Here is a 21,660-nt window from a genome sequence, read left to right as displayed (position 1 = left end):
AATGCAACATAATTTTGTTACTACTTTTCATTTCAAATTTATGCCATTTTTACTATATTGTGGGTTAGGTAGACCTTGCCACTGTTTTTCAAAAGAATTTATTGATTGATTTTAGAAAGAGAGCAAGAGAGAGAGAGAAAAAAAATATCAATTTGTTTTCCAGCTGAGCTACCCTTGTCACTTTTGAAGCATTAATTGTTTTCTAGTCTTTTTCCTTAAAGCAAATAGGGGCTTAATGCAGGAGTGCTGCTTCTACTCCAGGCAAATGCTAATCCTACTCTGTGATAGCTGTGATTTGTGTCTATTGAGAACATGCTATGAACCCAGCTCTGCTAAGTTCTTCTTTTTTGATTACCTTAATTAATGCAACAACCCAGTGATATGAAGACTGTGCAGGTCCTTAATTAACAAATGAGAAATGTGGAGTCAGAAAGGTTGAGTGACTTACTCAAAGTCACTCAGCTAGCTCAGGGTAGAGCTGAGATCTGCACCCAGGTATTTGTGGTGGCTCCCAGAGCTGGTGCTCTTAAATATCACTGTTGGGCAGATAAAATGTATTATGCTCACTTTGTTAAAGAGGCCATCGCCCAGGTGATATTAATGTGTGTTGGAGATCGTTGTAACCTGGGGCTTGGTTTTGGGATTAAGCCTTTCCCACCCTTTTTGCTGTAGGGCGGTACAATCCAATCATGCCTCAGAGAAGTGACTTTGTATTAGAGACTACCCTATTTTGTATATTGGATTAAAGGTTGTGAAGCTACACTATAAAATGGGGGCAGAACGGGACTTGGCTCTTGGTTCCTGAGGTTAGCATGAGAGAGCAGAGAGAGTAGAGCCAGCAGCTAAAGGAGGCCACGTGGAGGAGGCCAGGAGAAGCAGCCAAGATGGCGGAGTGCTGAGTGAGATGCCAGTTTGTGTAGAGTTTGTATCTGGGATAAGGAAGGAGATGGGGAACTGAGGAGAATAAGGTTGGTGAGCTAGAAACCTTTGATTCTAGGAAACTCGGATAAGTCAGTGGCTTTGTGAGCACTGAGTGTGACTGGGTTTTGGAGCCCAGTGTGTATTTTTACTTGCCCGCCGGGTGCAAACTAGGATTAAAGACTATGGCCCACCAGCTTTTGGCTCCTGTTGGTCAAATAAGTTTGTAAATGTGATATATATGTTTGCTCGCTTGTGACTTATATTGGGTGTGGGGGACAGGCTATAAGCAGGCCAGGTCGTTGTAGCCTGGGGTTTGGTTTTGGGACTAAGCTTTTCCCCACACCCTTGACTGATTGTATTATCTGGGTGGTGCACTCTCATGAGGAATCCAATTATGCCTTGGATGGGTGACTTTGTATCGGAGACTTCCTTGTTTGTATATTGGATTAAGGGATTTTGGTTTTCTACACTATAAAGTGGGACAGACCAGGAGCTTGGACACACAGTTCCTGCTATCACAATTGCAGGGGCTTCCCTGATCCCTTGCCCTTCATGGGAAGAGCTGGTTTTCTGCTTTTCCCTTGTCTTCTTTTGTGGTTTGCCTGTCTTGGTGAGACACCAATAAATAGGATGGCCCCCCGTCCTCTGACTCCGCCATTTCTTTATCGTCTGCCCGAATCCAATGGGAACCTGCATGTGAATGGCCACGATGGCGGCTCCTGGCCCTACAGCTCCACTGTTTCTTTACCGACTGTCTGAATCCAATGCGAACCTGCATGGGCCGGGCTGCTGTCCTCTTGGCCCTGGCCCTGATTACTGGCTTTACAATCACATTCTATTTTTAGCCTTATTTATCCCCTGAATCCACCTTTACTTCTTCCTCAGTGGTACTGAAAAGATATAAAAGCTTGACTGGCCCTGGCTGGGTAGCTCAGTTGGTTAGAGCATCGTCCCAATATGCTAAGGTTGTGGGTTCAATCCCTGGTCAGGGCACATATAAGAATCAACCAATGGGCCCTGGCCAGTTGGCTCAGTGGTAGAGCGTCTGCCTGGCGTGCAGAAGTCCCGGGTTCGATTCCCGGCCAGGGCACACAGGAGAATCACCCATCTGCTTCTCCACCCCTCCCCCTCCTTCCTCTCTGTCTCTCTCTTCCCCTCCCGCAGCCGAGGCTCCATTGGAGCAAAGATGGCCCGGACGCTGGGGATGGCTCCTTGGCCTCTGCCCCAGGTGCTAGAGTGGCTCTGGTCACAACAGAGCGACGCCCCGGAGGGGCAGAGCATCGCCCCCTGGTGGGCGTGCCGGGTGGATCCCAGTCGGGCACATGCGGGAGTCTGTCTGACTGTCTCTCCCCGTTTCCAGCTTCAGAAAAAATAAAAATAAAAATATGCCTGACCTGTGGTGGCACAGTGGATAAAGCGTCCACTTGGAAATGCTGAGGTTGCTGGTTCAAAACCCTGGGCTTGCCTGGTCAAGGCACATATGGGAGTTGATGCTTCCAGCTCCTCCCCTCATCTCTCTCTGTCTCTCCTCTCTCTCTCTCTGTCTCTCCCTCTCCTCTCCAAAATGAATAAATAAAAAATTTAAAAAAAAATTTAAAAAAAAATAAAAAAAATAAAAAAGAATCAACCAATGAATGCATAAATAAGTAGAACAACAGATCAGTTTCTTTCTTTCTCTCTTTCTAAAGTCAATTAAAAAAATTAAATAGCAAGAAACCCTGGCCAGATAGCTCAGTTGGTTGGAGTTTTGTCCCAATATGCAGAGGTTGCCGGTTCTATCCCTGGTTGAGTCACATGCAGACAGATCAACGTTTCTGTCTGTCTCTCTAAAATCAATAAATAAAAATTTAAATTAAAAAATAGCAAGAAGATCAAAGCTGGTCACTGGCCGGATAAGTTCATGCTGGTTTATACCAGATTATGTTTTCATCAAATGTCATAGGTCTTACAAGGGACAAAGGCCACATCACTCCCAGCATAGTTAATACCATTTTCCAAAAGCAGCACTGGTAACCTGTACTCTCTGTCCTGTACCTGCCAGCCCAATGATAAGGTGGCTGCACCTCCAGTTGCCAGGTGTGTCTCATGATAGGTGAGTCTCTGGTGTAAGGCCAGGAGCCGCCATCGTGGCCATTCACATGCAGGTTCCCATTGGATTCGGGCAGACGATAAAGAAATGGCGGAGTCAGAGGATGGGGGGCCATCCTATTTATTGGGGTCTCACCAAGACAGGCAAACCACAAAAGAAGACAAGGGAAAAGCAGAAAACCAGCTCTTCCCATGAAGGGCAAGGGATCAGGGAAGCCCCTGCAATTGTGATAGCAGGAACTGTGTGTCCAAGCTCCTGGTCTGTCCCACTTTATAGTGTAGAAAACCAAAATCCCTTAATCCAATATACAAACAAGGAAGTCTCCGATACAAAGTCACTTATCCAAGGTATAATTGGATTCCTCATGAGAGTGCACCACCCAGATCATACAATCAGTCAAGGGTGTGGGGAAAAGCTTAGTCCTAAAACCAAACCCCAGGCTACAACGACCTGGCCTGCTTATAGCCTGTCCCCCACACCCAATATAAGTCACAAGCGAGCAAACATATATATCATATTTACAAACTTATTTGACCAACATCTGGCAATACTTTTGAAGAGACACCAGAGGTTGGGTCTTTGCCAAGGGGAAGAGACAGGTAGGAGAGAGGCAGCTTTCTAAGGAGGGTCCTCCTTCTTAAGAGTCCTTGATTATTGGCTTATACTTGGGTTTTTAGCCAATTCCTCTTAATGAGACAGGAATTGATCAGCCTGGAGCTGGGCCTCTATAGCCCTACCCTGTGTCTAGAACACAGGAAGCTTGTTGCTGTGGTAGCTGCTAAATTCAAGGTTTGAGGCAGCCTTCCCACCTGACCACCCTTTCCTTTTTTTTTTTTAATTTTTATTTTTATTGGCAGAGACAGAAAGAGGGACAGATAGGAACAGAGAAACAGGAAGGGAGAGAGATGAGAAGCATCAATTCTTCGTTGCGGTTCCTTAGTTGTTCATTGATTGATTTCTCATATGTGCCTTGACCACCGGGGCTATAGCAGACTGAGTAACCCCTTGCTAGAGCCAGCGACCTTGGGCTCAAGCTGGTGAGCCTTGCTCAAACCAGATGAGCCCGCACTCAAACTGGCGACCTCGGGGTCTCGAGCCTGGGTCCTTCCGCATCCCAGTTCTATGATCTATCCACTGCACCACCACCTGGTCAGGCCCACCCTTTCCTTTATTAGAAATATATCATACATAAGCATTTGTGCATAACCTATGCACAGTTTGAAGAGTAATGAAAAGCCACCTGTTGGGCAGATAAAATGTATTATGCTCACTTTGTTAAAAATAGGCACTGCCCACGTGAGGCCATTGCCCAGGTGATATTAATGTGTGTTGAGAATTGTTGTAGCCTGAGGCTTGGTTTTGGGATTAAGCCTGTCCCACCCTTTTTGGTGTGAGGTGGTACAATCCTATCATGCCTCAGAAGTGACTTTGTATTAGAGACTTCCCTATTATGTATATTGGATTAAGGGTTTGGATTTCTACACTATAAAAGGGAGGCAGAACGGGACTCGGCCTCTTGGTTCCTGAGGTTAGCATGAGAGAGTGGAGAGAGTAGAGCCAGCAGCTAAAGGAGGCCACGTGGAGGAGGCCAGGAGAAGCAGCCAAGATGGTGGAGTGCTGAGTGAGATGCCAGTTTGTGTAGAGTTTGTATCTGGGAGAAGGAAGGAGATGGGGAACTGAGGAGAATAAGTCTGGTGAGCTAGAAACCTTTGATTCTAGGAAACTCGGATAAATCAGTAGCTTTGTGAGCACTGAACGTGATTGGGTTTTGGAGCCCAGTGTGTATTTTTACTTGCCCGCCGGGTGCAAACTAGGATTAAAGACTATGGCCCACCAGCTTTTGGCTCCACTGTTTCTTTACCTACTGTCCGAATCCAATGCGAACCTGCATGGGCCAGGTGGTTGCTCTGATGCTGGCCCTGGCCCTGCCTCCTGGCTTTACACCACCTGTTGGTCAATTAAGTTTTTTGTTTTTTTGTTTTGTTTTTTCTTTTTACAGAGACAGAGAGAGATTCAGAGAGAGGGATAGATAGGGACAGACAGACAGGAACGAAGAGAGATGAGAAGCATCAATCATCAGGTTTTCGTTGTGACACCTTAGTTGTTCATTGATTGCTTTCTCATATGTGCCTTGACTGTGGGCCTTCAGCAGACTAAGTAACCCCTTGCTCAAGCCAGCAATCTTGGGTCCAAGCTGGTGAGCTTTGCTCAAACCAGATGATTCGAGCTGGCGACCTCAGGGTCTCAAACCTAGGTCCTCCACATTCCAGTCCAATGCTCTGTCCACTGTGCCACTGCCTGGTCAGGCTCAAATAAATTTTTAAATATAATATATGTTTGCTCACTTATAGTTTGCATTGGGTGTGTGGGAAAGTGTGTAAGTAGGCAGGGTGGTTATAGCCTGAGGTTTAGTTTTAAGACTAAGCTTTTCCTCACACCCTTAACTGATTGCATGATGTGGGGTGGTGCACTCTCATGAGGAATCCCATTTATGCCTCAGATAAGTGACTTTGTATCAGAGACTTCCTTATTTGTATATTGGATTAAAGGTTTTGATTTCTACACTATAAAATAGAGGCAGACCGGGAGCTTGTTCTCTCTCGGTTCCTGAGATTAGCATTAGAGGGGAGAGCAGAGAGAGGCCACGGGGAGGAGAAGCAACCAAGATGGTGGAGTGCTGAGGGAGAAGGCAGTTTGTGCAGAGTTTGTGCAGGGAGAAGGAAGGAGATGGGAAACAGAGGTGAATAAATCTGATTAGCTAGAAACCTTTTTTTTTTTTTTTTTTTTTTTTAATTTTTTATTTTTTATTTTTTTATTTATTCATTTTAGAGAGGAGAGAGAAAGACAGAGAGGGGGGGGGAGAGACAGAGAGAGAGAGAAGAGGGGAGGAGCTGGAAGCATCAACTCCCATATGTGCCTTGACCAGGCAAGCCCAGGGTTTCGAACCGGCGACCTCAGCATTTCCAGGTCGACACTTTATCCACTGCGCCACCACAGGTCAGGCTTTTTTTTTTTTTTTTAATTTTTGCTAGAAACCTTTGATTCTAGGAAGCTCGGATAAGTCAGTGGCTTTAGGATCCCTGAATGAAAAGGGAAGTGTTTTCCCACTGTGTGTATTTCTTACCTGCCGGATGCAAGCTAGGATTAAAGATAATGGCCCACCAGTTCTTGGCTTCATTGTTTCATTACCATCTGTCCGAATCCAATGTTAACCTTCACGGGCCAGGTGACTGTGATGGTGGCCGTGGCCACTGGCTTTATACCACCATATACCCAACATAGAACTTTTTTTAATTTTTTTTAATTTTATTTTATTTATCTATTTTTAGAGAGGAGAGAGAGACAGAGAAAGAAGAGGGGAGGAGCTGGAAGCATCAACTCCCGTATGTGCCTTGACCAGGCAAGCCCAGGGTTTCGAACCGGCGATCTCAGCATTTCCAGGTCGACGCTTTATCCACTGCGCCACCACAGGTCAGGCCCCAACATAGAACTTAAGAAGCCCAGGTGAGAAATGAGCCCTGGCCAGGTTTGTTTCGTTGGTTAGAACAGTGGTCCCCAACCTTTTTTGGGCACAGACCGGTTTAATGTCAGAAAATATTTTCACGGACTGGCCTTTAGGGTGGGACGGATAAATGTATCACGTGACCGAGACAAGTGTCAAGAGTGAGTCTTAGACGGATATAACAGAGGGAATCTGGTCATTTTTAAAAAATAAAACATCGTTCAGACTTAAATATAAATAAAACGGTGTTGGGCAGATAAAATGTACTATGCTCACTTTGTAAAAGATAACGCTGCCCACGTGGAGGCTGTTGCCCAGGTGATGTTAATGTGTGTTGGGGGCAGGCAGGATCGTTGTAGCCTGGGGCTTGGTTTTGGGATTAAGCCTTTCCAACCCTTTTTGATGTAGGGCGGTACAATCCAATCATGCCTCAGAGAAGTGACTTTGTATTAGAGACTTCCCTATTTTGTATATTGGATTAAAGGTTTGGATTTCTACACTATAAAATGGGGGCAGAATGAGAGCTTGCTCTCTTGGTTCCTGGGATGATTAGCATGAGAGGGCAGAGGGAGTAGAGCAGAGAGCAGAAAGAGGCCATGTGGCCAGGAGAAGCAGCCAAGATGGTGGAGTATTGAGTGAAAGGCCAGTTTGTGCAGTTTGACGCTAGAGAAGGAAAGAGATGGGGAACAGAGGTGAATAAGTCTGGTGAGCTAGAAACCTTTGATTCTAGGAAACTCGGATAAGTCAGTAGCTTTGTGAGCACTGAATGTGAGTGGGTTTTGGAGCCTAGTGTGTGTTTTTACTTGCCCGCCGGGTGCAAGCTAAAGACTATGGCCCACCAGTTTTTGGCTCCATTGTTTCTTTACCGACTGTCCGAATCCAATGCGAACCTGCATGAGCCAGGAGGCTGCTGTGATAGTTGCCCTGGCCTTAGATACTGGCTTTACAAACAAAAATAATGTAAGTTATTTATTCTTTCTCTGTGAGCGGTACCAAATGGCCCACGGACCGGTACTGGTCCGCGGCCCCGGGGGTTGGGGACCACTGGGTTAGAACATTCAATCCCCTGTCAGGGCACACACAAAAAAAAGAAGTCCAAGACTAGTACCTTTGAAAACCTTCATTTGCCTGGCTTTTGGTGGCACAGTGGAGAGAGTGTCAACCTGGAACTTTGAGGTTGCTGGTTCAAAACCCTGGGCTTGCCTGGTCAAGGCACATATGACAAGTAATCAGTGAAAAGCTAAAGTGGCCAGTTGGCTCAGTGGTAGAGCATTGGCTAGGAGTGTGGAAGTTCTGGGTTTGATTTACGGTTAGAACACACAGGAGAAGTGACCATCTATCTACTTCACCGTCCCTTCCCCTTCTCTCTCTTTCTCTCTCTCTCCCTTTTCCACAGCCATGTCTCAAGTGGTTTGAGTGAGTTGGCTCTGGATACTGAGGATGGCTCCATGGCCTCGCCTCAGGCACTAAAAAATGGCTCAGTTGCGACCAACAGAGCAACGCCCCAAATGGGCAGAGCATCACCACCTAATGGGTTTGCTGGGTGGATCCAGGTTGGGGCACATGTGAGAGTCTGTCTCTCTGCCTTCCCTTCTCTACTAAAAAATAAAAAATAAATAAAATAAGAAAAGAAAAGCTAAAGTGAAGCAACTATGAGCTGATACTTCTTGTTCCTCCGCATCCCCTCTGTAAAATCAATAAATAAAATCTTTAAAAGAGAAGAAAAAACCCTCACATGATCCTCCCCCAAATACATATTCTTTCCTCCCCGGAAAGACTCGTGATACTTAAATTTGCATTAATCATTTCCTCCATTTTCTTTGTCACATAATCCTATATGTGAGTATCTCAAAACAATGCATGTGGGTGTGATAGACTAATTCCATTGAATAAGCGACTCACCTTTCTGCCGGGCTTAGCTCCTCTTCACTAACTCTGCGGGATGAGCTCAGTAGAGCCCCCTGACCAATAGGGATCACTTGCTATGAGGGCTGCTCCCTTCTTTTCTATGACCTCAGACAGCAACTCTGGTCCAAGCTAGCAATCATAGGTCATAAGGAAGTAGTCCCAGAAGGCTCCTTGCAGGAGGGAGAACTGAAGCTGGGAAGGGATAGGGTAGATAGAAAGAAAAAGGAAGAGAATATTTGGAAGAAAAAATTGGAAACCAAAGCACAGAGCTACTTGGAAAGAAAGTTCACAGCAAGGCTCATTTGGGGCATGTGTTGAGAGATAGTGCTAAGCTTGGACAGCCAAGAGTTTGTGTCAACCTCCTCTGGGCAGTGGGAAGGAGAGTGGTTAGTATCATTTCCTTTATCTGCAAAAAAATGGCCCATGATTTCTCAAGATGGTGAAGACTCCTCAAATCAACCAGGTTAGGGTAAGCTATGTTGAGGTAACATGCAGTCCTAAAGTCTCACTTTTAACCCATACAAAGTTTGCTACAATCTGGTGACTCTCAAGAAAAACTGCCCTCGAGGCAGTGACATAATGATCTAGACTGTAGAATCTTCCCTGGTCTTGTAGCTCTGAGTTGGCAAAATGCAACCCTTGGGCTGCTGCCTGTTTTTTTTTGTTGTTGTTTGTTTTTTTAAATACTTTATTTATTGATTTTACAGAGACAGGAGAGAAAGGGGAGCATGGATTGGGAAGTATCAACTCATAGGTGCCTCATGTTAGTTGTTCATTGCTCGCTTGTTGTATGTGCCTTGGCCAGGGTAGCCCAGGGTTTCAAACCAGCAACCTTGGCATTCCAGGCCGAAGGTTTATCCACTGCGCCACCACAGGCCAGGCTGCTGCCTGTTTTTGTAAATATAAAGTTTTATTGGGACATAGCTACACTTACTTGTTTATGTATTATCTGTGACTGCTTTTGGGCCACAGTAGAGCTGGGTGGTTGCAAAATGGATCACAAATCCTAAAAGATTTCCTAGCTGGCCGTTGGCACCACCTGAAACATGGGAGCAGGCAATTAAATGCTTTAGCCTGGAGGTAGTACACTCTGTTTACAGTTTATTGCCTGGAAGAATCACGGGGCCGCTCCTAACTTCTAGGTGGTAGCAAGGCCAATCCTCTGCACACCCGAAAATCATTGCTAAACATTAGCAGCATCTAAATGTCGGCCACGCCGCTCTCCTACAGGGCAGTCGGATGAACCCATCTTCACTTGTTTATCTTTAATTTGCTTATCTCTAAATCTTAGAGTCATACAGAGAATTAAAATTAACTGGAGTTCAGAAAAAAGAAGAGATATGTTAAAGAAGTCTGGTGCTTCTGATGAGATGCTTCTTGAGGTTTTAGAAATCATCATGCTTTGGGCCAAGCTTAGGTGCTGTTAATAAACACGGGGCAGTGTTTCCCATAAAGAGGAAGGAAGTATTTACTGAGAATGAGAGCACTGGGTTGTACACAACAGAGTCGGGAAACCACCAGAATGTGCTTTGTCACCAGCAACATCTGTGCCTACATGCCCTCAGTCTTGGACCCTTTAGAGCAGGGGTCCCCAAACTTTTTACACAGGGGGCCAGTTCACTGTCCCTCAGACCGTTGGAGGGCCAGACTATAAAAAAAACTATGAATCCCTATGCACACTGCATATATCTTATTTTAAAGTAAAAAAACAAAATGGGAACAAATACAATATGTAAAATAAAGAACAAGTAAATTTAAATCAACAAACTGACCAGTATTTCAATGGGAACTATGGGCCTGCTTTTGGCTAATGAGATGGTCAATGAGCTCCTCTCACTGACCACCAATGAAAGAGGTGCCCCTTTCGGAAGTGCGGTGGGGGCCGGATAAATGGCCTCAGGGGGCCGCATGTGGCCCGCGGGCCGTAGTTTGGGGACCCCTGCTTTAGAGCAAATCCAGTGGATCTGAGCTTCTAGTGTTGAGCTGCCCCACTGAACAGATTGTGGACGGAGCCCAGTGGTCGGAAGGGATTGCGCAAGGAGGCAGGGTGTCTGTCCAGGCCTGGAGGCAGTTACAAAGCACAGTGCTCACTGAAGTGTCTATGGGAAGGCAGACTATTCATCTGCCAGAGCTCTCAGAAAGAAGTTTAAGGCCCAACAGGACTTCCAGAGACGAAAGGAGATGGAGAGTCAAGGGCTTGTTGAAAAATGGTCTGGCCTGGCACCAGGACAGGCTCTCCCTGTGAAGGCTGGTAGGTCGGGCAATCTGGGTAAGACCTGGGACTTTGAACTCAGATGAACTCAGGCAAGCTCTTGCTCCCTGCACCTGACTGAGGGAGCTTCAGGTTTTCCATCTAGAAAATGAGAACAATGATAGCATTTATCTCTTAGGGTTGCTGTGAAGATTAAATGAGATGATGCATTCAAAAGTGCTTGGATGGCCTGACCTGTGGTGGCACAGTAGATAAAGCGTCGACCTGGAAATGCTGAGGTCGCTGGTTCGAAACCCTGGGTTTGCCTGGTCAAAGCACATATGGGAGTTGATGCTTCCAGCTCCTCCCCCCTTCTCTCTCTCTCTCTCTCTCTCTCTCTCTCTCTATCTGTCTCTCTCTCCTCTCTCTCCTTCTCTGTCTCTCTCTCTCCCCCCTCTCTAAAAATGAATAGATAAAAATTTAAAAAAATTTAAAAAAAAAGTGCTTGGATGGAGTTATTGCTCAAAAATGATTATTCTTCATACTATTTAAACTGTCCTGTCATTTATTTACTGAGCAATTACCATAAGGGGAACGCTAGCTTTTCTGGGGAATTTGAAGCCCAGGGTGGGCCCATACCCTGGCCCTAGAGAGTGGGGGAAGCCCTGATGTACAGTGTTTGATGCTTTCTGCGATATAAATAGTCGCATCATGGCCAATTTTAACTTCAGATAATTCAACAACTAGCTGGGAAAATTCCTGGGTAATCTGCTCTGGAGAGGAGGCCCCAAGTCAACAGGATCTCTCTCTAATTAACAAATTACATATAAGTGAACAGTTACTGGTGACTCACAAATATACCCCCTCCCCATGGGTCCAGACTACAGGAGCCAGAGCACCATTTCAGGGTGACATTTGCCTCTATTGCAGTGACTGGGCTGTGCTTTGGGGAGAAGAAAGAAAGGCAGGCTGGCTTTCTATCTGGGTGTTCAGCAGCCATCACATACAGGTTAGTGGAGAGGTGTTCCTGGCATTTTGAGTTTTGGTGGGAGCAGAATGATGATGTCTCAGGAGGTCCAAACCCCTGGGCTCTGCCTCCAGCCAGTGGCTCACCAACCTCAAAGTCATCGCCTATCTGATGAAGGCAGGGTCTCGAATGCACAGCCTGGCTCTGAAATCCTAGACTTTAAAAAAGTGTCTTTGGAACCTAACCACTTCACAAGAAAAAAAAATTAAAAAAAAATTTTTTTTCCCCTCAAAGTTAGAAGCAGGGAGGCAGTCAGACAGACTCCTGCATGCACTTGACCAGGATCAACCCGGCATGCCCAATGGGGGGGCGATGCTCTGCCCATTTAGGGCATTGTTCCGTTGCAGCTGGAGCCATTCTAGCACCTGAGGCAGAGGCCACAGAGCCATCCTCAGCGCCCGGGGCAACTTTGCTCCAATGGAGCCTTGGCTGCGGGAGGGGAAGAGAGAGACAGAGAGAAAGGAGAGGGGGAAGGGTGGAGAAGCAGATGGGTGCTTCCCCTGTGTGCCCTGACCGGGAATCGAACCCGGGACTTCCAAATGCCGGGCCGACGCTCTACCATTGAGCCAACCGGCCAGGGTCATTTTTTTTAATTTAAAAAAGTTAGCATTGGCCCTGGCCGGTTGGCTCAGCGGTAGAGCGTCGGCCTGGCGTGCAGGAGTCCCGGGTTTGATTCCCGGCCAGGGCACACAGGAGAAGCACCCATCTGCTTCTCCACCCTTCCCCCTCTCCTTCCTCTCTGTCTCTCTCTTCCCCTCCCGCAGCCGAGGCTCCATTGGAGCAAAGTTGGCCCGGGCGCTGGGGATGGCTCTGTGGCCTCTGCCTCAGGCACTAGAATGGCTCTGGATGCAACAGAGCGATGCCCCAGAGGGGCAGAGCATCGCCCCCTGGTGGGCATGCTGGGTGGATCCCAGTCGGGCGCATGCGGGAGTCTGTCTGACTGCCTCCCCGTTTCCAGTTTCGGAAAAATGAAAGAAAAAAAAAATAAAAAAAATAAAAAAGTTAGCATTAATTGAGCACCTGCTGTGTGCCAGAAGTTGTGCTAGAGCATCATGTGCCTTGTCTAACTGTATGTCCAAACACTTTGTTATTCTCGTGTTCATTTATAGGTGAGAAAACTAAGGTTTAGTGAGATTGAAGAGCTTTTCCCGAGACACACAGACAATAAGAAAAGAGCTGGTTTTTGAGCCCTGTTCTGCTTGAGTCCAGAGCCTGTATGCCTTTGCCTTTGGAGGCTGGGGATATTTTGCATATAAGTATCAAATGAATTATACAGAAAATTATTCATTAAGACTTCTGAGAAGAAGGGCCATGGTCTCAGAGGTGACTTTGTGGAAAAGGTCACATTTTAGCTGAGAGGGCTTCACCTGGGCACACGAGGGTTGGAAAGGCATACCTGGGGGCGGTTTTCACGAGCAAACACATGAGCAGGACTGATAGTTGTATTTGGGGTACAAGCAGGAACTTATGAGGAAGCAGAGGGAGGAAAGAGTTCAGGAACAAGGTGTCTGTTCTGTGTAAGATAATATGGAGCCACCAAAGGTATATGGGCAAGGGAGTAATATGATGTCTGCTGCACATCAGGAAAGTTAACCATAAAGTAATATTTTAGAATGGATGAGTGGAGACAGGAAAGGAAAAAGGAGGCAGGAAAACCAGGGAGGAAGCTCATGGAACTGCCAGACCTCTTTTTTTTGGGGGGAGGGGGGAGGGGGAAAGATGAGAAGCATCAACTTGTAGTTGCATCACTTTTAGTTGTTCATTGATTGCTTCTCATACATGCCTTGATTGGGGGGGGGGTGCTCCAGCTGAGCTAGTGACCCCTCACTCAAGTCAGCGACCTTGGGCTTCAAGCCAGCAACTTTTGGGCTCAAGCTAGTGACCATGGGATCATGTCTATGATCCATCCCACCCTCAAGCCAGCAACCCTGCACTCAAGCTAATGAGCCTGCACTCGAGCCGGATGAGCCCACACTCAACCTGGTGATCTTAAGAGTTTCAAACCTGGAACCTCAGCATCCCAGATCAATGCTCTATCCACTGAGCCACCATTGGTTAGGCCAGACCTCTTTTTATACACAGATTTTATCTTGGAATATAAAAGATAACAGTATACCACTAAGCAATATAATAAAGATACACCTCATGGTGCATTAAAAAAGATCTAAGTCTTCCCACAGTTTACTGGGAGAACAGCACCAGTAAGGAGTAGCTGTTTCTTACTCTGTCAGGCTCAATGCATAGTCTTTGAAGTGCCCTAATGAGGAGAGTAGTTACCACTCAACTAGACAAGCAGTTAGCTCAGGAATAAATGTGTCATTGTCAATGAAGTCACTGAATTGCTGGCAGATGGTGGACTTTATCCTAGACCTAGTATTTAGCAGGGACAACTAGTGTGTATGTGACATTTTCAACCCACTTGTTGAGAACCTGATCTAACCCTCGGTGGCTGGCACTCCTCTCTTCTCATCACCCTTTCATTCCTGTGCTGGAAGCAGTTGGGTGACTATCAGACCTCAACTCCCATTTCAGAGGAGTAGAGGGAAGGTGTAGGAAGACTCCAACTCAGAGAAGCTCTGTGGCTTTTTTTAAAACTTAATTTTAGAGAGCCTGGATAGAGCGTTGACCTGGACACTGAGATCTCAGGTTTGAAACCCGGAGGTTGCCAGCTTCAGCGCAGGATCACAGACATGACCCCATGGTCGCTGGCTTGAGCCCAAGGTCGCTGGCTTGAGCAAGGGGTCACTCACTCTGCTGTAGCCCCCAGGTCAAGGAACATATGAGAAACAATCAATGAACAACTAAGAGTGCCGCAACTACGAGCTGATGCTTCTCATCTCTCTCCCTTATTGTCTCTCTCCCTTTCTCTCGCATTCACTTGCTGAAAAAAAAAATTTTAGAGAGAGAGAAACACATCAATGTGTTGTTTCACTTATTTATACGTTCATTGGTTGGTTCTTGTATCTGCTCTGGCTGAGGACCAAACCCACAAGTTGGCATGTTGGGATGACTCTCTAGCAACTGAGTTACCTGGCCAGGGCTGCTCTATGCCTTTCTTATGCAGGAGTGTGTTAATGGTAACTTCCATGCAAGGGCCGATTATTACGTGTCAGTACTGCATTTGTGTTAGGTTTCTGAGCTTTGTCCTTGAGTTGATTTCTCCTTTTACACTGGCTCTAGTCTAGAAGACAGCATACTCTGCAAAAAAAAAAAAAAAAAAAAAAAAAAGGAACCAAACCAGCAGTACAGGTTTCCAAAAACTAGGCACAGTACATGGAGCCTGGGATGCCCGGGTTCTGAACCATGCTCCCACTCACACAGCCTTGGGCACATCCCTTCCCCTCACTGAGCGTTCTTTCCTCATCTGTCTGGGGAGGGAGTCTGGACAAGATGACCTTTAGTCTGAAGCTCCAGCCAGGACACCCATTGTCAAGAAACCCTGGGAGAAGGAAGAGAATTCCTTTGCCTTTTCTTCCTTTGATCAGCTAAGTAAGAGTGATGTGAGGGTGTCACTGGGCTGTCTCTTCCACATTCTGGTTTCTTTGGGTAGCAGCAGGGAGATGCTGGGCTTTTTGCCTGCCTGGTGTGTTTACCTGAGGAGGGCAGAGAGGCAACTGATCTGTGCCTCTAGGGTTGAAATGTTAGCGGTGCATTTTCACACTGACTTTATCATGCAGAATGTAGGCTGAGCTCAGACCCCAAAACGGCAGAATAAGTGAAGGCAGAAGTGACTATATACACAGAAAGGAGCTTATAGGCTCTGGACTTGCTAGGAATGACCTAGGACTAAACTAAGGCAAAGAGAATGGACTAATTCTTTTTTTTTTTTTTTTAATTTTATTTATTTATTTTTTACAGAGACAGAGAGTGAGTCAGAGAGAGGGATAGACAGGGACAGACAGGAACGGAGAGAGATGAGAAGCATCAATCATTAGTTTTACATTGCGCGTTGCAACACCTTAGTTGTTCATTGATTGCTTTCTCATATGTGCCTTGACTGTGGGCCTTCAGCAGACTGAGTAACCCCTTGCTGGAGCCAGCGACCTTGGGTTCAAGCTGGTGAGCTTTTGCTCAAACCAGATGAGCCCGCGCTCAAGCTGGCGACCTCAGGGTCTCGAACCTGGGTCCTCAGTCCAACGCTCTATCCACAGCACCACCGCCTGGTCAGGCTGGACTAATTCTTTAAACTAGTCCTCAAATAGAATTAATAATGTGAGGCACCTGCTTGACACTGAGAGTGAATGCCAACTTCAGGGTTACCCCCCTGGGCACTTATGCTCCTTGCCAGGGGTCCAGCCACGCTGGGCAGTATAAACATTGTCTTTCATTTGGGTCTTAACTTGAAAAGTAGATTAGGAAGCTACAAACCCAACTGAAGTTTGCAGCTGTCTGAACAGTTCTCCTTTGTTAAGGGCATACAGCTGAGGTGGAAATTAACAGTGAGGCATTCACATTTGGCAAGATGCAAAATCTTAAAGCCCGATTGCTGATTTCCTAAAGGACAAAAGGCCGTTTTCCTCAGCAGACCCATAGGTTGCCAGAGGAACCGGTCCCAGGGTCCCCAAATATTAAGCACTGGGCTCCTTTGTCACCAGGATGTCAGCCTAGCCCACTGATCTGGAGTAGGATGCGAAATTTTTGCGAGTGGGATTAGCTTTAATCTGCTGAAGCCACAGTCTAGGGACTAAAGAAAGGGTTCAGGGACCCTGGGTTGCTGATTGAGCCCTATCTTTTGGAGAGACCCTGTGCTTACTCAGAACAGCCAGGATTCCAATCTTCCTTTCTACTCATAGGAGGAGACTGGCCAAGCAAACAGCCAACAAGAAGCCTGACCTCCCTCCTTCCAGTCCCCAGGCCCTCCTGCTCTGCTGCCTCTCGGATGCTGTGCTGCAGACACATGAGGCAGTGGCTGTCAGCGTTCCACAGGCAGGCTCCCTCTCCTTCCTGTTAAAGAAATCTGTGTGAATCATTGAAATAAGTGGATATATTACAAAGGTGAGCTGAAACCAGGACAGCCAAAATGAGCAAAATTAAAAGCCCAAAGGGATCAGCTGACCTGGAAACTACTCATCCATGTGCTTCCCCTTCACGTTTCTCCTTTCTCCCCTCTTCCTTAGACCCAAGGTTAAGAAGGGCTCGGACCTGATGAACTACATGGCTTTTACCTCCCTGCCTTCCATGGATGCCTGGAGAAAACTCCGGAGACCCTTGAACTCTAGGTGCTCTCTGCTGGAATTCTTCCAAGGGCTGCATCCATAGCCTGGGAATGCATAGGATGCTGTCAGATTAGTTACACAAAGGATGCATGGTATTTGCATGTCATTTCCCTATGCACACTGTGTGACCATCCCCAGACTTTTTTCCCTCCAAGTTAAAAGCATTTTGGCCCTGGCCAGGTAGCTCAGTTGGTTAGAGCATCATCCTGATACCTTAAGGTTGCAAGTTTGAGCCTGCATCAGGGCACATACAAGACTCAACTGCCTGACCAGGCGGTGGCGCAGTGGATAGAGCATTGGACTGGGATGCGGAAGGACCCAGGTTTGAGACCCCAAGGTCGCCAGCTTGAGCATGGGCTCATCTGGTTTGAGCAAGACTCACTAGCTTGAACCCAAGGTCGCTGGCTCGAGCAAGGGGTTACTCAGTCTGCTGAAGGCCCGAGATCAAAGCACATATGAGAACGCAATCAATGAACAACTAAGGTGTCGCAATGCACAACGAAAAACTAATGATTGATGCTTCTCATCTTTCCGTCCCTGTCTGTCTGTCCCTGTCTATCCCTCTCTCTGACTCTCTCTCTGTCTCTGTAAAAAAAAAAAAAAAAAAAAAAAAGACTCAACCAATGAACACCTAAATAAGTGGAACAACAAATCCAGGCTTCTCTCTCTCTCCCCCTTCCTTTCTAAAGTCAATTTTTAAATACTACATTAAAAAAAAGAAAGACGTTTTTATAGTTCTCTCTACAGCAGTCACTTCTGGGTATTTTCCTCTCATCTGTGCTGTCTGCTCCCTTGGGCCTTCTCCCTGGCCCAGATCTCTGACAAGGGAGCCAAGCGGCTGAGGACCCGAAAGGAATGCAGGACTGGCAGCCGAAGGGGCTGCTCCAAGGGTTTGGCTGCTTATCTGTCCTTTGCCCTGGACACTGGCTGATGTTCTTTTTTTCACAAACTGTAACACCATGTGATCACATGGTAAAAAATGGGACTCTTAACTCAATTAGTTCACAAAAAGTCTCTTTGATCTAGAATTTTCCCTGAACTATCCCCTATGGCTTTTTCTTCTGCTTCATGGCCCTAGGCAGCTGGCTAGCCTTCCTTTTCTTTTTTTTTTCTTTAACAGAAACTGCATTCAATTATTGCTCCTCTGCAATAGCCAGCAAGGGCCAGACTAGTTTATAGATTGATACTTGATTCTCAGACCTGAGTTGGAAGGTACACAGTGGTTAGAATGCTGATTTGTCCAGCACAAAACCCAGTGCTTTTTCTCTGCCTCAGTTTCTTCAACTATAAGTGGGGGTGCATGTACTTCATAGGGTTGCTGTGAGGGTAGCATACGTAAGTATGTGTAAAGCTTTAAAAGTAGGGCCTGGCACCTAGACAGTGCTCGATAAATGTCTGTTAATGTTATTATGCCATGTCTTGTTTTTCTTTCCTGTCCCAAGCATTGATTCATGACTGATTTGTGGCCAGAGAAACCTAGTTATAGGCCAGGGAGACTGTTAGCTGAGATGGGGAATGAACCTGTTCCCCAGGCTCAGAGCAGGCTGAGGTGGGACTGGAACAGACCCTCGGGGCAACGAGGCTGAGCTGCCTGACTGACCCGAAACCCTGCCCGGCTCTGGCTGGGAAGAAGAAACCATTAGACATAGATAAACCCCTAAGGAGATGTACCCCCTTATAAAATGTTGACAGCAGGAAGAACAAAGGCTTCTGAACAGAGCCCAGACCTATTTTGAGGCAGTTCTATTCATGACTTGTAATTTACCTTTACCCAATAATTACAGGTAGACCTATATGTGGTGAAAGGTGTATCAGGAGGACACCAGTTCCCACCCAAAGGTATGTCTGGAAGCTTTCTAGTGGTTGAGGCCAGGAGCTAGAAGGAAGGCTCTGAACTCTGCCAGAGAGCTCTGATGCTTGGGAGAGGCAACCTAATGGCCTTTCTGAGCCACGGACTTACCCGGCAACTCAGCCTCCTCGCTGTCAGTCAATATAAATGACCAGAGACACTTGACTGATAAATGACCAGAGACACCTGACTGGTGGTGGTGCTGTGGATAGAGTGTCATCCTGGGATGCTGAAGGCTGGGGTTCAAAACCCTGAGGTCGCTGGCTAGAGTATGGGCTGGACATGATCCCAAGGTCTCTGGTTAGAGTACAAAGGTCTCTGGCTTTGAAGCCCAGGGTCACTGGCTGGGCTGGAGCCCCCCCCTCCCCCCGCCCCAATCAAGGCCTGTATGAGAAGCAATCAGTGAACAACTCAAGAGACACAACTAGAGTTGGTGCTTCTCATCTCTCTCCTGCTCCCACCTCCTGTCTGTCTCTAGAATAAGACCCGAGATTCCTGCCATCCTGGGTCCCTGGAGAAAACCAATGGTGTAGGTACTATTAGCTCCAGGTCTGTTGGCTACTGCTGGAAAGAGTGCAATGGAAAATGGAAAATATCAGGAAGAGGTGAGACTCTATAAAATGGCATTCCAAACTCAATCAAGGGGACCAGACACTCCAAACTGTATGTTAAATCTTGTTGAAGAGTTGTGAGGTTGGCCTGACCTGTGGTGGTGCAGTGGATAAAGCGTAGACCTGGAAATGCTGAGGTCGCCGGTTCAAAACCCTGGGCTTGCCTGGTGGCACATATGGGAGTTGATGTTTCCTGCTTCTCCTCTCTCTCTCTCTCTCTCTCTCTCCCCTCTAAAATGAATTAAAAAAAAAAAAAAAAAGAGTTGTGAGGTCATGTTCTAGCAGCTGAAATTTTTGCTGATCAATCCCCTGTCTCAGAGGGAAAAAAGAACCAAAACAAAATACCAGACCTACAGACAAAATAAAAGGTTTAAAACACAGGTGTCTGTAATTAAGCTTTGGAATGATGTCTTCTGTCTGTACAAGCTCCACACTATTTAGTGTGGGTTTTTATCAGGAGAAGCCTCCCCACCCCCTCTGCCTGCATTGCCATGGGTTGACTCTCTTGGAACCAGGTCTTTGCAGTTTCCAAAAGGTGCAATCGAAGGTTGACTGTCTAGATCGTATCTTGGGCTGATGCTCTCCTAAGTTCAGCGCTTCATGAACTGGGCCAAGGGACCCCATAAACAGCATCTGTAGAGTTCAGCGATTTGAAAGATGCTATGCGAGAGGGATGGGGATATCTTCCTAGCGAGTCACCAGCACTGACTCACTTCCCCACCGCTGGAAAATAGTTTTAACAGAGCACTTGGCGGTTGAGGCGCGCAGTGTGTGTGTGGGGGCGGGGAGGGGGGATGCCAACGACACGTAACCCTTTGTGGGTGTTAGGACCACCGCCTTCGCAGATGCCGAGTTGGGGCTACAGAGAGCTGCCTCCCCGCAGGGAAGCCTCGGGTTGCCTCAGGTTTGGGGACAACGTGGAGCGAACTCGGCCGGGCCTCGTGCTCGGAGCAGTAATCCGAGCCGGGATGAGCAGGTTCCGCCGAACCACGAGCCTTTGGCCATGGCCTCCGCCCCGGCCGCAAGCCGGCCGCCGCTCCACCGTATCCCGTCGCCCATTGGCTGGAGCCGCGCGGCCGCTCCCGCCCCGCCGCGCCATTGGTCGTGGCCGCCGCGGTCCCCGCGCGGAGCCGCCGCTGACATCACGAGCCTGAGGCGGTGGCGCCCCCGGCCCACCCGCAGCCCCCCTCGCAGAGGCGCCGCGGCGGGGCCGTGCGGAAGATGGTGCGCGGTGCGCCGGGGGCTCCCCGCCGCCAGAGCCGCAGCGCCAAGGCCGAGGCCGAGCCGGCCGCCCCGGGCAGCTGACCACCGCTCCGAGCGCGGGGCTAGCGGCCGCGGCGAGACTCCTAGGGCAGCGCCGGCGCAGCGACCATGGGCGCCCTGACCAGCCGACAGCACGCGGGCGTGGAGGAGGTGGACATCCCGTCCAATTCCGTGTACCGCTACCCGCCCAAGTCCGGTGAGGGCGGGCGCCCCCGGGCAGGGGAGGAGATCGCGACGCTGCTGGGAGGGGAAGCCGGGGGTCCTGCGGACCGAGCGGCCCACGTTGCTGCAGAGCGATCTTGGAGGGAGGGAGGTCGTGCGGGAGGCGTGCAGGAGCGCTCGAGGGGCCCTGGCGGGGTCGCCGCGGTGGCCATCCGTCTGCCCGAGGACGTGAGCCGTCTGCGCTCAGGCTGTCCTGTGACAGGGACATGTGCCCGGGGGACTGCGGCTGCGGAGGGGCGGGGTGCCCATGGCGCAGGCGGGTCCGCTGGCCGCAGCGCTAAGTCCCCTTCCCGCTCGGGGCCCTCGTTCTCCTGGGGAGCTGAGGGCTGAGGGAGGCGGGCTTGGCATCTGAAACAGGCACCTGTACTAGGTGCTGGCCCTGGTTGAAGAAGCATCCAGGCCCCGGAGAGAGACACGCGCAGGTTTGAATTTGGTTCGGGGTGGGGGTTAGGGGGACAGCTCCCATCACCTGCTGGGGGATGGAGGCCAAAAATGCATTTTCAGTGTTCATGCTTTTGAAGAAGCTGTCAGAAGGAAAAGAAAGTATTTAACAAAAATGTTTGGGAATCGAAATATTAGTCACCCCAGGCTGTCCCTTTGCCAGAGTAGCAGCAAGCCTGGATTTTGGAATGTGGACAGCCCTGAAACAGGGCACAGGTATTGAAAATGGGTATTAGAATTGTGTTTGTTTTCAGAATCAGTAGAAAGATAAATGTCTCCAGCGTCTGGGTTGGGGCATAGGCATTGGAGATGGAGGAGGATTTTTACAGAGGGGAGAGCCTTACAAGCAGATTGAGCATCAGCCAATTCTGAGCTGCTGGGGCATGACCAAACTCTCTGCTCTTCGGTTTTCATTTGCTT

At 48.0% G+C, this 21,660-nt stretch overlaps 1 protein-coding gene and 1 non-coding gene across 3 annotated transcripts in view; both read left to right on the top strand.

Annotated features, from left to right (window-relative positions):
• The first annotated feature begins 1,935 nt into the window (after positions 1-1,935).
• TRNAA-GGC (transfer RNA alanine (anticodon GGC)) lies at positions 1,936-2,011 on the top strand. The gene has a single exon. It is a non-coding gene; the product is annotated as a tRNA-Ala (tRNA).
• An 18,410-nt stretch (positions 2,012-20,421) lies between these two features.
• Positions 20,422-21,660, top strand: part of RNF157 (ring finger protein 157) — a 91,221-nt gene continuing 89,982 nt past the window's right edge. For both annotated transcript variants that reach the window (XM_066381275.1, XM_066381276.1), the window contains exon 1: positions 20,422-20,773. In XM_066381275.1, coding sequence (XP_066237372.1) covers positions 20,686-20,773 — 88 coding nt within the window. In that variant the 5' untranslated portion in view covers positions 20,422-20,685. The remainder of the gene's footprint in view (positions 20,774-21,660) is intronic.

Source organism: Saccopteryx leptura, chromosome 4 (genome assembly GCF_036850995.1).
Source record: "Saccopteryx leptura isolate mSacLep1 chromosome 4, mSacLep1_pri_phased_curated, whole genome shotgun sequence".
NCBI classification, from domain to species: domain Eukaryota; kingdom Metazoa; phylum Chordata; class Mammalia; order Chiroptera; family Emballonuridae; genus Saccopteryx; species Saccopteryx leptura.
Note: the sequence above shows the minus strand (reverse complement) of the source record. Positions and strands in the feature narration are given on the sequence as shown.